This window comes from Thalassophryne amazonica, chromosome 13 (genome assembly GCF_902500255.1).
Source record: "Thalassophryne amazonica chromosome 13, fThaAma1.1, whole genome shotgun sequence".
NCBI classification, from domain to species: domain Eukaryota; kingdom Metazoa; phylum Chordata; class Actinopteri; order Batrachoidiformes; family Batrachoididae; genus Thalassophryne; species Thalassophryne amazonica.
Genome location: NC_047115.1, coordinates 46,089,115 through 46,104,912, shown reverse-complemented (window position 1 = coordinate 46,104,912; position 15,798 = coordinate 46,089,115). Strand labels below are relative to the sequence as shown.

Genomic DNA, 15,798 nt, shown 5'->3' with positions numbered 1-15,798 from the left:
ATATCTCACCCTTAACCAAGACAACAAATATTACCATCCATAAAACAAAATATATGAATTGACAACTCACAGGCCAAAGCATTTTTCAAAACCAATAAAAATCTGATTTTTTTTTTCTTTTCTTGAAAATATGAATGTTAAGGCATGTGTGTGCAACCATCACCATCTCTTTGAAAACAAAGTCCTCAAACACTGCACAAAAAAAGATAAACCGTAGTTTTCTGAAAAACTGTTCAGAACCAGTCATTAAACAAATACATTTACAACTTAAAAGCACACATTAAATACAAATAAATAATACAGTAGTTTGCTAATTTTGTCAGACAGCCAACCCACACACAACAAATTCAGAACACGAGAATGACGGCAAACCTAAATTCAGTTTTAATTCCCTCATAAATTCTTTATGTACTGTCCACTCACATTCACAAAGTACACTGACGCAGACCACCAGTTTCACACAGAGATATTATTTCTCCTGTGCAGGCGCAAAATAACCTTAGACATTTTTCAATCGGACCTCAACAGATCAGGCCTCAAACAAAAACAAAGGTTTAGGCACAGCTTTGATGTAGAAAGTGCATAAGAGCAAAAGTTCTTGATTTTTCAGTTTTTGGATGGAGGGTGTGTGTGTGTGTGTCTCAGATTCAAGTGTGGTCAAAAATACAAAACCTTATGAAAAGCAAATTGTTCACTGAATTCCTGCACAAATGTTTTACTCCAAAATTGATTAAATTCATATACACAATTTCCCATAATAATAATGTGAAAAGTTTTGTTTAAGACTTCTGCAAAACTAAGAAATAACATGTACATAAGTATGCACAGCCTTTGCTGTGATACCAATTGGGGAGAACGGCCTTAGTCAGGGAGGTGACCAAGAAGCCGATGGTCACTCTGTCAGAGCTCCAGCATTCCTCTGTGGAGGGAGAACCTTCTAGGACAACCATCTCTGCAGCAATCCACCAATCAGGCCTGTATGGTAGAGTGGCCAGATGGAAGCCATTCCTTAGTAAAAGGAAGCCCACCTGGAGTTTGCCAAAAATCACCTGAAGGACTCTCAGACCATGAGAAACAAAATTCTTTCATCTGATGAGACAAAGATTGAACTGTTTGGTGTGAATGTGAGGGAAAAAATGAATTTAATCCATTTCGGAAGAAGGCTGTAACATAAAATGTGGGGGAAAAAAAATGAAGTGCTGTGGATACTTTCCTGATGCACCGTATTACTATGCCCTGGTAACAGTGAGTGTTTTTCCATTCCAGCCACTTTGTGCAGACAATACTGTAACTCAAAAACTAATTGATGCTACATGTACACACCAAAAGAACATATGCAGATAAAACCAATCTGGTAAACTTTCATGCAATGGATCTATTTTTTTTGCCTGTGTAATATCCGTTATGCATGTCTAGCAGGAGCACTGTTGCCTCAGAGAGAAGGTCCCAAGATCGCTTTCCATTTGGTCCTTTCTGTGTGGAATTTGCATTCCTCTCTGTGTATTTGTGGCTTACTTCTGGGTGCTTCGGCTTCCTCCCGCCTTCAAAGATATAGGTGTGCGTGAGTGTGTTAATGAGTTTCTCTACGTGTGTCAGCCCTGCGATAGACTGGCGAACTGTCCAGGGTGTACCCCGTTTCTGGACAAATGTCTCCTGGGATAGGCCCCCCTTAACTGGAATAAACAGACAGAAAATAAATCAATGTCTGCTACATACTGGATGGTGTATAAGTTACTGAAAATTACCAGAAACTGTGGCTGAATTTGCATAGTCTCCTCAACACCAGACACAGTGTGTCTGTTGCTATGCTCCACCCACCTAGCATTTATGCTAGCAACTGTGAGATAGAGAATGTGTGGAGAATTTTTAAATGACTCCATACTGTTGCAAACCTTAACACGCAGGAATGGTACAAAATAACACCTGACACGCTACACTGATTAGTATCCTCAAAGCCAAAAATATCTTAAGTACTGTGAGAAGGAATGGAAACAGTTCAAAGTAGTAAATTATTTAGCCTCCCAACGTTTTTGGAATGTGTTGCAGGAATTAAATGCAGGAATGAATGTATATTAAATTCAATTAAGCTGACCACATAAAACATTAAATATTTTGAATGCATACTGCCTGCAATGAAAAAGAAGTGAAATTAGATGCAAGAATCACTGCAGTTTTTTTGTTTTCCTATCACCCCAATGTTTTGGATTTGGGTCACAAATTTAAAGATTCTCATTACTTTGAAAAGAGTCATTATATGTGTTAATTATTAGAACAAACAACTCATTCCATTACAACCGATAAAATGTGACTACAACTGCTACTGCTCCGTTCAGTGACTCTGCCAGAGTGTGTTCCTGCATGAGGCCCACTGTTTTTCACTGCTTTAAAAGACAAATTCATTTAAACAAAATAAATACAGTGCTTGGTATAAAATTAAACACTCTCTTTGGAAGGCTGAAATGAAATACATATTCTTGAAAGGTCTATCAAAGAAGCAACACGGTCTTTCAAACTGGTTGCACACTGGCGTAGAACACTGACATTGTAGCGTTACGGGGGGATTCCCTGAAAAGTGAGTGCCGTGCCGCCACCAGATGTACGTCTGCAAGAGCTGACCAATACACATTCAGAAACAGCTGCTGAATTTTCCTCCAGAATAAGAGATGGTCTCAGTCCATCTTTGACATCTCATACTTTGTAGTCATGATTTCCTAGAAAGGAGAAAAAAGTTTATTTGAAAAGTTTCTAATTTTCAAATATAGACTACAGTAAGACCAGTGTGACTTTGAGTGGTAATGGTTTGATTAAGTGCTTGACTTATTGAAGTGGCACATGAGCCAAAATTATCACGTTACGATGACCCACTGTTTCCCAACCCTGGTTCTCGGGACACAAAGTTTTGCACATTTTCCACTTGTACTTGAACTAATGAGAGAAGATCAGCTCACTCAGGTGTTGATTAGTTAAATACACCTGACTGAGCTGATCTTCTCTGATTAATTCAGGTACAAATGGGAAAAAAAAATTTGAACCCACCTACCATGACTGTCAATACAACAGTAATTAAGACACACCGGGGACGTTTTGTCAGGAACAGTGGGTATATTGAAGCAGCTGGTTTGTCTTCCAGACACACAAACAGCATGCCAAGGACACAGGAGGCATGTTGTCTGTGTGTCCAGAGCAATCGGGGCTATTAAAAATAAAAAAATAATATCGCATGATGTGTGTGTCCCTGTGCTTTGGTTCGATCTGGACAAATTGTGCACTCAACACGCAGTTCTGACAGGATCACAGACCAGTACAAACGTAATTAGTTATAGTTAAAAAAAGTAATCGAGTTAGTAACAGAGTTACATCATTAGAAAAGTAATTAGTTACTTGTGAAAGTAACTATTGCATACTTTAAAAAAAAAAGTTCAAATATGTGAATGAATTTGGACACCCCCCCCACCCCCCCTTATATGGAACTTTAAATTTGATTTGACTGCATGTTCAATTATTTATAATAAAACGGAATATTAAATATGTTTAATGAATTAAATGGACACTTAATAGAATAAATTACAGAAAACCCTCTACACTAATCTACACTATTTTAATGTTGCTATGGGACAACTAACTTTTAAATGTTCAAATGTCAATGAATTTGGATATCTCCTCCCTTTAATGAACTTTAAATTCAACTGTATGCTAAATCATTTATAATAAAACTGAATATATATTTTTAATGAATTAAATGGACAATTAATAGAATACATTTTTTAACAGAAAACATTGTACACTAATCTACACTATTTTAATGTTGCTGTGGGAGTGTGAGACAAGAAACCCTTCAAATTTAATATATTATTGTAGTTATTATTATTATTAATATCACTGTGAACAGATGGAATCAGTTCAGTGAATTTCATCTGGTGGAGTGTGTGGTTGCAAAGAAGACCTGCATCCTCTTGGCCCATTCTGGAATCAATTTGAGACCTCTGGTGTAGGGGGTGCCACATTGTTCTAGGTAGGTTCACCGCTTAATGTAGTTTGGATTTTCTTTTTGACAAAACATATTCATCCCTCCAAATGTGAACAGATACCTTTAGGTTCAAATCAACAAATCTTGATTTTTAAATTTATTTACCTCCTCTGAGTCTAGCAGGACTGGTAGAGCCCTACAATGACAAACAAGAGAGAAGAGGGACAGCATGAGAATCACACACAGCCTGTGTCAAACAGTGTGTTGGAAAAATAAATAAAGGTATGACTGAATGCTTACACATCAGTGAGAGAGCTTGGAATATTATCCTCCACCCACTTCAAGTCAGCATCCTACAAAGGAACAAAAAAGTCAATACTGCCATCTGCTGGATCTTATTCTCATACAGCAACAACTTCCAAATTCGTAGTTTCTTTCTATAATGTTCCAATCTAAACATACAAAATTAAAATCTAAAAAGTTAATAATATAGAGTGAAAATTTGTTCCAACCCAAGTTAATAGTTGTGACATTTACTTGGTTTGTTTCCGCGGGCTTCAAAGTGCCGTTTGTCTCATTTTTAGACGCTCTCAACTTTATGCCATCTGCTGAGAATAAAGGAGGACATTTAAAAAAAAAAAAAAACACTTAAAGACTTAAGTTACTCAAATGTCTGCAATATGTTGGACAAAGGTAATGCTTCAATGATGTTACTGCACCCATATTTGCAGCAAGAAATTCTTCGATCTCCTCATCATCATCAGAGTCATCAATGAGAGGAGTGTATGCATATCTGGGAACATTTAAATGGCATGACAAATGAGCACAAACAGGAGTAAGGCGTGACACTCATGTTACCATAGGTCAAGTCAGCAGTGCCGTGGTGGTACTTGCCTTTGGTTGTTAGCTGATGGTCTCCATAAAAACATTATGACAAGCAGAATGACAGAGAACAAGAAGCTCCAGAAAGCGTCATCCACCCACAGCTCAACCCAATCCTTAACACAGGGGGCATAAAACTTTAGTCATAAAGTCATACTGTCAGTCTGCTGTAGAACATTAATAGGCTGCAACGACAGAGACAGAAAGGCAGCTAGACAACTGACTTCATCTGTGCCCATATACACAAAGCATCCTGAAGCTAAAAGTAGCTCTTCTAAGAAAAATCATTCTGTCATTCTAAGAAAAAACTTAGAATTCCTCAAATTCTTATACATTTGTTTGAATTTCTCCTTGATAAGATAGAAGTTATTCACAAAGCATCTTAGGCCTTAAGAGAGCTCCCAAGGTACAAAAACAGTTAAGAGGAGGGAGAAGGACTTTAAAGAAGCCTAAGAGTGTTTTAGACAAACAAGACGGTGGAAAGACAGAGGAAGGAAGGAGAGATATTCTCTGTATACTGAATGGCAGCGATTCAGTAACATGCTACCGGGTTGATGATGCAGGGATAACGTTTTCAGGAATTAGCTTACTTTTCCCACCCAGCATAGTAACATGTTTAACATTCATACAATTATTAACAATCAAACTAAGCGATGTCATCATCCAAAGCTTAACCACACCTGTTTGAGATGAACTTTGCTTGTGCTGCAATCTCGGCTCTGGCTTTGGATTACAGCAAATATCAGTACTGCTCACAGTTGCACAATTACCAGCATAGACAGCAGTGGTGGGCACAGTTCCGCTAATCCGCTAACCGCTAATTAGCAAACAGAGAAGAGCTGGTTGTAGAATAAACCGCTCTATCCTCTGCAGACAAAGGACAACTGGTCACAAAAGAAAAATGCTCATTTCTGACCCCATACTAATATGCTGGCAAAATCACCCGTAGTTACTCAGTCTGTCAGCAGTTTGGCTGCAGACAGACTGTGCACTCTAACTTCTCTTCTACTTGTTCTTGTGCTGAGCTGCAGGTCTGCGCTCTGAGTTCTGTTATAGTTTCTCTTTCTTCTCTTTCTCTTTCTATTCTGTGAGCAAATGTGGAGATGTCTGGAGTTCTACTTGATGTTGACATGTCCTGTCTCTGGCAATCAGTCTGTCAGCAGGAATTATGTCCTTTTTTTTTTTTAACTGTGTTGAGAGAGTTTGAGGAGAGAAAGGAACTAACTGCCTGCAGTTTTTTTTTCTTTTAATTGTTCACATGTGCATACGTGAACGAACCGTCCGTGAGTGGACTGGAGATGTCCGGACTTTTTACTGGCTGTCTCTGGCAATCAGTCTGTGAGCAGGACTTTTATGGATTTTCTTTAAACACATCTGTGAGAGAAGAAGCTGCTTCACAGTGCATCTCTTCATCAGACAGCTCCACACAGAGAGGAGCAGCAGCTGCAATCAGCATTTTATTTTTCCTGTGGTCTTTTTTTTTTTTTTTTTTTAAGCGTGCAGTTATTACTACATTGAGTACACGGTATAAAAACAATCCTGCGTGATTTATACTTTGGGAACAAAAACACAGCAGGAATCATAAATTGGCATCGGGCAATGTCGTCTTGTGAGGGTGTATCTTCCAGTCATGCTGAGTACTGTCCTGTTGCTTTGACTTGCACTGAAACCACTTAATTCTGCGTCAAGCAGAGGATGCAAAAAAAAAAAATTAAACATGTTTAATTTTTGCTTGCGCCCCTCGCGCTGTTGTGGCGCCGAGCTGCATCGTCTCGGCACTAGGTTGCTTCCACCTGGGAGCAGCCCCGGTGTGAAAGGGGCTTAAAAGATAACTTTTCAGTTAGCTGATTATCTGTTATTGAAGCTAACTTTTTGGTTAGCTGTGCCCACCACTGATAGGGAGTAAATATATCAATAAGCTAATCAATATGATAATCAGTATGTAAATGAGGTACTTTACAAACATTTTGAAGCTGTGTAACAATTCATTTAATTTTGCTGAGTTTCATCATCATGATATTAAGTTATTTTCATGATTACACATTTCTTAATACAGTTCAGGTTATATGATCAGTTGATTTTACTGTCCATTCATAACTGGGAGCGCGGAGTGCATTTGTTTTATTGTGAATATAAGCCCTGGGGCCTGTACTACAAAGCGTGGTTAACTTACTCAGATGTAACCCAGGGTCAACCTCTTAAACCGGGGTTGACAAAACCTGGTTTTCTCAAGTGGTGTTAATCAGTACTACGACGCTGAATAAGATGTTGATTTGTTGAACCTGTGTTAACCTAATTGGAGTTTGTGCGCATTCACATAAAAGGGGCAGGTTGCAGCACACGTCACCATTTTTCAATGATGGCGCGGTCACCTTACTTTACCGAAGGAGAACGCATGATTATTACGAGGAATTTAAATTAATGTTAAGGGGGAAATCGAACACATCATCTGCCAATAAAGCAAGACAGGCTTGTTGGCAACGTATTGCTGATCGGGTAAATGCGTAAGTACAATTCAATTGTTCTCCAAATCTGTTACAGATGATTAACCTGTGGAATGTCTAATATGTGTCAAAAAAATGAGCTCCTTTTATTAATTACGCCCAGATGCAACACGATTCAGAAGTGGGCATAGGCCTACTAATAATGTTTCCTAAATAGGCTACCTTGACTGTATGACTGCTATTCCTAATCCTGTCAATATGTCAGATGCAATAGCAGTGACAAACGCACCTGGCAGCAGGTGAAGATGAAATATAAAAACATCCTTCAGAACGGTAGGTTTATATTCATAGCTTGATAAGCCCCACTTCGCCTAATTAATGGACATGCATTAGACCTATTTTGATATTAGTAATTACCTGCAATTGCATAAAACCCTTCTTTGATTTGCATTGCGGATAAATGGCCAGGGAAAACGACAAATGCATCCAACAGTTTAGATAGAGCAAGTACCACCTTGCGAATCATACGACATACAGTATACTGGCAGCTGTGGTTACCAGGGAATTCCTGTAAAACATACAGCAGCACAGTAGATAACATTACAGACATAATATGTATATGGATTTACAGTGAATGAACCACAGCTGACTCACATTAAAAGAACTGTTAAATCTACAAACAAGAGCTCTCTTTTTTTTTGTACATTTAACTGCTGTATTTTTTACAGGAATTCCCTGGTAACCACAGCTGCCAGTGTTTTCCTGTAAAACGACAGTCTTTTTTTACTGTGTACGATGGGTGATGTTACAGACTTCTGGCCCGATCAGCTGACAAAGATAACGAATTCCCTCGGCTGAGAATCTATATCTTTCATAGAGAATATCGTCCGGGTATGTCAGTGGATTCTGGCGGTCTTTAAAAACCCTCGCCCTGCGAAGAGAGCCCCTCACAATTTGTGCCCCAATATCAAACGGATCATCCAGGTAGGCCGGCATTGTCTTCAGAGTGATTGGTGGATGGACAGTACTTATAAACGGAGTGGTTAAGCGAAAACCTCAAGCTAACCAAGAACATAACCTGCTCGGAGCAGGTTTGGCACACGCATAAATTGCCATGGCAGCATACCTCGATCAAAACCTATCCACCTTTTGTAGTACGAGTTAACTGGGAAGTTACTCCACACATCATCAACTTACTCCCGAAGTTACCCTGATAAGCCAGTAACCCCGCTTCGTAGTACAGGCCCCTGGTGTCTTGCCTTCAAGACTAAACCAGGGCCGATATTCACAAAGAATCGCAAAGTCCTCTCAGAGAGCTCCCAACTTAGCCTAAAGATTCCTAGCAAGGAGTCTTCAGGTTAAAAGTCATCCAGGGAGTGTCTGAGAGCAACTCTGAGCAATGAGGGGACAGAAACTTCTATCTTTGTGAAGAGGCGGTGTTGACCCCATTGCTAGGTATGATGCAGTCTTCTAAGAGCTGTGATTGGGTGTCACAAAAAGGGAAAGAGAAAACAAATGCGCTCCGCTCTGAATGTCATGTCATGATGATGAAATTCAGCTAAATTAAATGAATTTTTACACAGCTTCAAAAAGTGAGAGTGAAGATTGCAGAAGTGTCAAATCCAGCTTCAGAAAGTAAAAACCCTCCCAAGTGTTGCTTCTATCTGTGCACCTAAAACAGATGATCGCAATAATTAGCTCATCCACCTGAATGAAGAGCTGAACTAATTACAATCAGCTGATTTATTGGGAAGATGGAACAAATATGTGGCTGGACTTTTACTTTCTGAAGCTGGAATTTGAGACCTCTGGAAAATTGTAACTTGCTGACATTGCTTACTTTGATATTAATAATTGTATGAAAATCATAGAATTTACATTTTTCCCGTAGCCAGGTATCACAATGTTGTGATGACCTTCAGCTCAGGCATTATTATGCTACGCCTGAGTGGGAAGTAAGCTTATTCCTGATGAGGTCACATTATCCCTGCACAATTAGGTCGGTACCGAAGTGCTGAATCACTGTCATTCTACATACAGGGAATGTGTCTCCTTCCACCATTTTGTCCGTTTAAGACACTCTTACACTTCTTAAAAGTCCTCCTCTTAACAGTTTAGCACCTTAGGTGCTCTCTTAAGGCCTAAGACGTTTTGTGAATAACTTTTAGCTTACCAAGGGAAAATTCTAAGAAATGTCTTTCTAATAATAAGATTTTTCATAAAATGACATCACTAAGAGCTACTTTTAACCTTAGGATGCTTTGCGAATATGGGCCCTGACGTCTAATTGCTTTTGTAAAAATGTCTGTTTTTTTCCCCTAAAAATACCCATGTTTATACAGCAAATATCTAAACCATACTCACAGACTGGCAACTTGCGAGCCGAAACTTTTTTGTAGTCCAACCCATGAAAATGATCGATGCTGCGAAGACAATGACAAGATCTAAGACATACTGCACGTCTTATGACAATACCATTGTGACCCAATTAGAACAACTTGATATGGTAGAAAATTTAAATATCTAAGCTTTTTTTGTCTATTTTTACACTGCAAAAACTATCCCTCTCAAAATAACCCAAATAATCCAAAATCTTGCCAAATTGTCTTGTATTAAGCTAAAAAAAATCTGCCAATGGAGTAAGAAAAATTTACTTGGTTAGAATTCTCAAAACCAGCAAAATGCCTAGGCACTGAAGAATCAAAATAAGCTTTAAAACTAGACAGAATTATTATTTTTTTTTTTAAGATTAGCCTCTGTCTTTAAATAAGGAAAACAATCTTGTTCCTTTGCTTGGATGATTTGAAATCCATTACCTTTCCAAAAATTGGACATTTTTTTTTCTTATGTAAAAAATGCCTGACAAGATTATTTTTCTATTTAGACAAAAATTAAGTCAAATTTTCTTTAAACAAGTTTTTTTCTTTAAACTTTCTTAGATATCAGTTTTTGCAGTGTAAATTTACAGCTGTTTGTATGACTTACCAAGTACAGCAAATACAAGTGTGTTTGTGAAGTGCCTGTAAAGAGACAACTTGATGGGGTTTCTCCTCAGTTTTAGCATCTTAATGGTTTGTGCCAGACTGACAAATATGTTAACAGCAGTCAAGGTAAACACATGGCAGGTAGTACATAGAGATTTTAGCAGAACAGATGTAAACATACAGAGTTTTTTATCAGTTGCTGGACAAAAAGTCCTGCATAGACAACACAGCTCCCAAAATAACAATTAGAGAGCACTAAATGATTCTGTGAGCCAACACAGTGTTGTGGACATTTTTATGACTTGCCTAGGCAAACCCCAGACTATTATATACAACAATTGTATACATTCTCTACATGAACATGTTTAGATGTACTACTGATGAACTGCTATAATACTGATGGGTCCAGTTTTCTGTGAAGTGAGTGGTCAATCCACACATGATGTGATTATATAAACTCCTCCCTTAATGGGTCACTTATAAATAAAACATTGCATTCTCCAGCATTTCAAACTAACTTAAAAATAGTTACCAAACCTCATCTATAATCTATATAACATTGAATATGGAATTATCAACAAATTGGAAATTCTAAATTGACCAGAATTCTTAGATTACTTCACAGAAAAAAAAAAATAGATGAAATTAGGTCACATATATCCCAGCATGCCTTAGTGCTGCCACTGCACCCTGTTACTGACGTAGCTGCCATCACTGATACCTCACCTAGATTTATTGAATTTGCAACTCTGCTAAATGCACAATGTGTCTTTTCGACCCTATACCAACAAAACTGTTTAAGGGCCTGTGGCCTACACTTGGGCCTACTGTACTGGAAATTATTAACCTGTCACTCGGGCACCTCTGGTCTGTTCCTAAAACTGCAGAGATTAAATGGCAACAGCTCAACTGGTAGAGCAAGAGATCTTATGACCGAAGGGTCGGCGGTTCGAATCCGGCTCTCAACCAGTCAAAAATCTGTATATTACCATTGTGTTCTTGGGCAAGACACTTTCCCTGTGTATGAATGAGGTGGTGGTCGGAGGGGCCGCAGGCCCAGAATGGCTGGCACGCTTCTGTCAGTTTGCTCCAGGGCAGCTGTGGTTACACTAGTAGCTTACCACCACCAACGTGTGAATGTGCGAGTGAATGAATAATGCAACTTGAAAAGTGCTCTATAAACCCATGTCATTATTATTATTATAGTTAAACCAATACTTAAGAAATCTAACCTTGACACCAGTCTACTGACAAATTATAGGTTGATATCAAACCTATTATTTTGTTCTAAAATTCTGGAAAAAGTGGTTTCACAGCAGCTCATGGACCACCTTACTGAGAATAACCTCTGAGCCACTGCAGTCTGCATTTAGAACACATCATTCCATGGAGACAGCTCTTACTAAAATAGTAAATGATATCCTTGCAATGGATTTGGACACTACCACAGTTCTGTTACTGTTAGATCTTAATGCTACATTCGATACAGTGGATCATCGTATATTCACTTAAATCTTTCAGTAAGTGGCGCGGAAGGTTCTACAATGTCTTATAACGTGAAAAGGCCAAATCCTATTAACTCCTTGTTAGTGATCACGGCTGACTACAGCTGGTAGTTTCTCTGGTAGTGTCCACAGAGAAGCAAGTTTTACATTGCCAAGGACTGAAAAGATGCCAAACAAGAAAGAAGCCCCTGCTCCAAAAGTGACACCTTCAAGCTTGACTGAAATTTGCAGCTGCCCATGTGAACAAGCCAAATGCCTTCTGGGGAAAGGTTTTATGATCGGACAAGACAGAGATTGAGCTATTTGGCCAAAATAACAAGAGGTATGTTTGGAGGAGTAAAGGTGAAGCTTTCAAACCTAAGAACACTGTACCAACTGTCAAGCATGGTGGTAGCAGCATTATGCTCTGGTGCTGTTGTGCTGACAGTTTTGCTGGGGCTATCTGGGCCTGTCTGTATAATTTTGACCCTGTGTGGATTAGAGAAGATCTAAAATAAATTCAAATTTGTGCAGCCAATTCTTGTGTTTTTACAGTCATTAATGATGTATGCTGTACAATCATTCCACCCTGGCAATATAACAGTTCAAGGACACCATTAACAACCCAAAACTACCATCACATTCATGTCCATGATGAGCGCATGTAAGCTTCCACTCACAACTGTATGTGTCCCACTACAAAAGACTGGCAGTCTGTTCAGGGTGTACCCGGCCTCTCAACCAGTGACCAATGGGATAAGCTCTGTGATGCATAACTGTGACCCTTATATAGTGGAGATCAACTGCTCTATCCAAACATTACAGAAACAGCCAACCTTCTCATAATAGATAAATACACTGTGATGCTTCACTATTGATACCAACCAAAAACTGAGATTACTAATGCACACCATATTATATACGCAATAGGGTAATACAGCGCGCACACACACACACACACACACACACACACACACACACACACACACACACACACACACACACACACACACACACAAAATGGGAATAACAGCAAAGTTAAAGTCAAACCCTGTTTTAGGAGAATCACCTATAAAAAAAATTGGTAGTTTTTGTCATGCAAATCAATATCCTGCTTATTTCAGACCAAAATTGTCAATTAGTGGCAATTTTGTAAGATATGATTCATTCTGTGTCCAGTCGGGCAGGAAGTGAGGATGATGGACACAACAGCAGTTTATCTGCAGCAATTCCCAATAAAATGTCTGTCAACCTATACACATTCTCTCATTTCAAGTTGTTTAGGGGAAACCAAACATAATAAATAACCAAAAAACAGTAAATAGAGGAACACTGCAGATAAGCCTTCCTTGATTTAACTTGGGTGAAAGCAAAATCGGTGAGGAATAGAGGAAACCAACACAAGGAATGGCATAAGTTGCACCAAAGGATATCCACCAGCACAGAGAAGAGTCAAGCAGAGCCAGGGGAATGTTGGCCAACAGGGCCAAGTCAGAGTCTTTCGCCTAGAAGCAAGGACAGAGCAGGACCAGAGGAAAAACAGGAGAGGATAAACATGTAGAGGGGAAAAAACAATCACCGATAGGTAGAGAAAAAAAAGTGTAGCAAACTTGTAAGACAGAGGACATTTCATCAAAGTCCAAAGAAAAATATTCAGTCCAAAATGCAAAAAAAAAAAAAAGTCATAGAAACTGTTGAAGTCCAAAATGTCTGAAGCTTACATCAGAAGGATATGAACCAGATGCAGCAGGAGTCAAATACAGCCAGAATAATCGCTGTAATGAGAGCTGGGCCTTGGTCTCGACCCTTCAATGCATGGACATCCAACCAAAAATACATATTAAAAAAATAAATGAAACAAATCATGATATCAGTTTCAAATGTGACTGCAACTCAGCATTCTGAAACCATGAGTTGTTATTTATGTTTTGTCATGATATTCAAATCAATCAAGATGGAACATTTTTATTTAACTCAAAAAAGCAACGTACTGTATAAACACCAAACAACTGAGCTGTTTTTTAAAATCTGAATCAAGAATATTATATTTTTATACCTTTGTTGATATGTTAGCCGATTACTCAAATTAAAATAAAGTCATTCTCATTAAAATTGGTGAAACTGTTTGTTCAGCATTACAATTACATTTCAGCATGTAGCACCCATTGGTGAAACTGTTTGTTCAGCATTACAATTACATTTCAGCATGTAGCACCCAAGGTTTTAAGGACTTCAATATTTAATGTTATTTTTTTAATTAAGTATTAGGACACTGGTGTAGGTCCTGTATGTGTTCTATTGAGTGCTCTTACATTTTATTGCTTTCTTGTGCTAAATATATAACTCAGATATTGTGGTTTGAATTTAAAATTGGGTTCCGGTAACCTGTGATAGAATTTCCATCACATTTGGCAATTCCAACAAGGCGTGGTTTGAATTTAAAATTGGGTTCCGGTAACCTGTGATAGAATTTCCATCACATTTGGCAATTCCAACAAGGCAGCTCCGTTCCATGAAGATAATAACAACATAGTCAACTACTAAGATTTAATAAATACATAAAGAAAAGCCTCTTACCCCAGTAATTCTTAGGACACCTTCAATGCTTGCAAAGACAAAGTAGAGAATACCAAGCCCCACCACTCTGTGCATCACAGCCCCCAGTCGAGGTCTAGAAAAAAAAGCCAGACACGAACAAATTAAACTGTTGATTACTTAAGCTTGTGAATATTTAGAGTAATATAAGACATGGGTACACATAAATGTTGACGTACTTCACAATACCATAACCAAGGCTGACGATGATGACAAGTAACCTAGCCAAGGTCCTTTTGAGGGCAGAAATAAACTCTGCAAAGATCAGTAAGCCCAGAGCTGCAGATAATAAAAATAAGAGGAAAATTACAATAAAAATACACACATCTTACCATCTCACTTGACTGGAAGAAAGTCTTTCAGGTTCATCTGTTGGGACTCACAGGCAGAACCAACAGCGTTGGTGTTTTCATATTCAGCACAGAAGACTGCCATTTCCACCATTCCCAGGAATATCACCCCTGCAATCCAGAACTGGATTCTCAGCAGGTCTTTCCAGTAGCAGGCTGCCCACATAAACCACATCAGGCCAAACACTATGTACACAATGCACATCACCATGTAGAACTAGAATAAACAGATGAAGAAGGGTTAGTGTGCAAACACGTAACTGTCTGTCATTGGGTAAAATATCACATAAAAGAAGGAATCCATTCAAAAAAAAAGTTAAATACCATAACAAAACTTCAAGCATGATCTGAAGAGTTATGGTGCGAGTTACTGAGGTCTGGAACCCCAAAGTGTTTGTGATGGTTCGGAGAGCTGAAAAGTCAATTTTTAAACCTAACTAACATCTTTTTTCCATTTCATGGTTGCGCATAGTAATCCAGGAACCTCACTGTGGGCACTTTTTCTCTTGTTCCCCCGTGTCTTTTAAAATGCCCAAAATTGTGCCAATAGAGTTATTCATCAAAACATGATACCACAGCGGTTTTGATAAATCATTATAAAGGTAAAGCATAAAAATGCATTTTTGAAGGTGAGATTCTGCAACAGTACATCCAAAGCAGTAGCTTTATGTTCAAAAGACTCCTGCGGTAAAATCAAAGATGCTAGTAAATGATGGTAGCAATAAAATACAGTAAATACTTGTACTGTGATTCAGTTTGGTAGTCATGTACTTACAATCATAAGAGGCCATTCTGTGATTGAAATGTAGCCATGGGTTCCTTTCATTATGACATTTACTGTTGGCATGAACACAAACCACGCATTAGCTAGGAAAAGTACAACCGTATTTCATAGGTTAACATTGTACTTGTATGGTAAAATCTAAGAATGTCACATAAGAATAGCTGCAAAATATACTACAGATGTTTTTTCCCCAAAAGGACAGTAAAATGATCAAAGTTGAGAAGACTTTTCAATCCACCCTGGCGTTTTACTGCCTTCCATACAGATTTAAGTGATACTGGGTGATAACTGTCCATCTATGCTAAGGC

General features: G+C 38.5%; 1 protein-coding gene across 8 annotated transcripts in view; it reads right to left on the bottom strand.

Moving 5' to 3' along the window:
* Positions 1-1,798: 1,798 nt before the first annotated feature.
* tmem87b (transmembrane protein 87B) overlaps positions 1,799-15,798 on the bottom strand; it is a 32,656-nt gene continuing 18,656 nt past the window's right edge. The window contains exons 7-19 of one of the 8 annotated variants that reach the window (XM_034184839.1): positions 15,482-15,543; positions 14,740-14,923; positions 14,536-14,635; positions 14,339-14,432; positions 13,496-13,567; positions 10,279-10,387; positions 9,658-9,716; positions 4,862-4,965; positions 4,687-4,760; positions 4,480-4,575; positions 4,268-4,319; positions 4,133-4,163; positions 1,799-2,711 (exon numbers count right to left, since the gene is read on the bottom strand). In XM_034184839.1, coding sequence (XP_034040730.1) covers positions 2,670-2,711; positions 4,133-4,163; positions 4,268-4,319; positions 4,480-4,575; positions 4,687-4,760; positions 4,862-4,965; positions 9,658-9,716; positions 10,279-10,387; positions 13,496-13,567; positions 14,339-14,432; positions 14,536-14,635; positions 14,740-14,923; positions 15,482-15,543 — 1,079 coding nt within the window. In that variant the 3' untranslated portion in view covers positions 1,799-2,669. Of the gene's footprint in view, positions 2,712-4,132; positions 4,164-4,267; positions 4,321-4,479; positions 4,576-4,686; positions 4,761-4,861; positions 4,966-9,657; positions 9,717-10,278; positions 10,388-13,194; positions 13,267-13,495; positions 13,568-14,338; positions 14,433-14,535; positions 14,636-14,739; positions 14,924-15,481; positions 15,544-15,798 lie in introns of all 8 variants that reach the window. The other 7 variants (XM_034184844.1, XM_034184842.1, XM_034184846.1 and 4 more) reach the window with 7 other exon arrangements.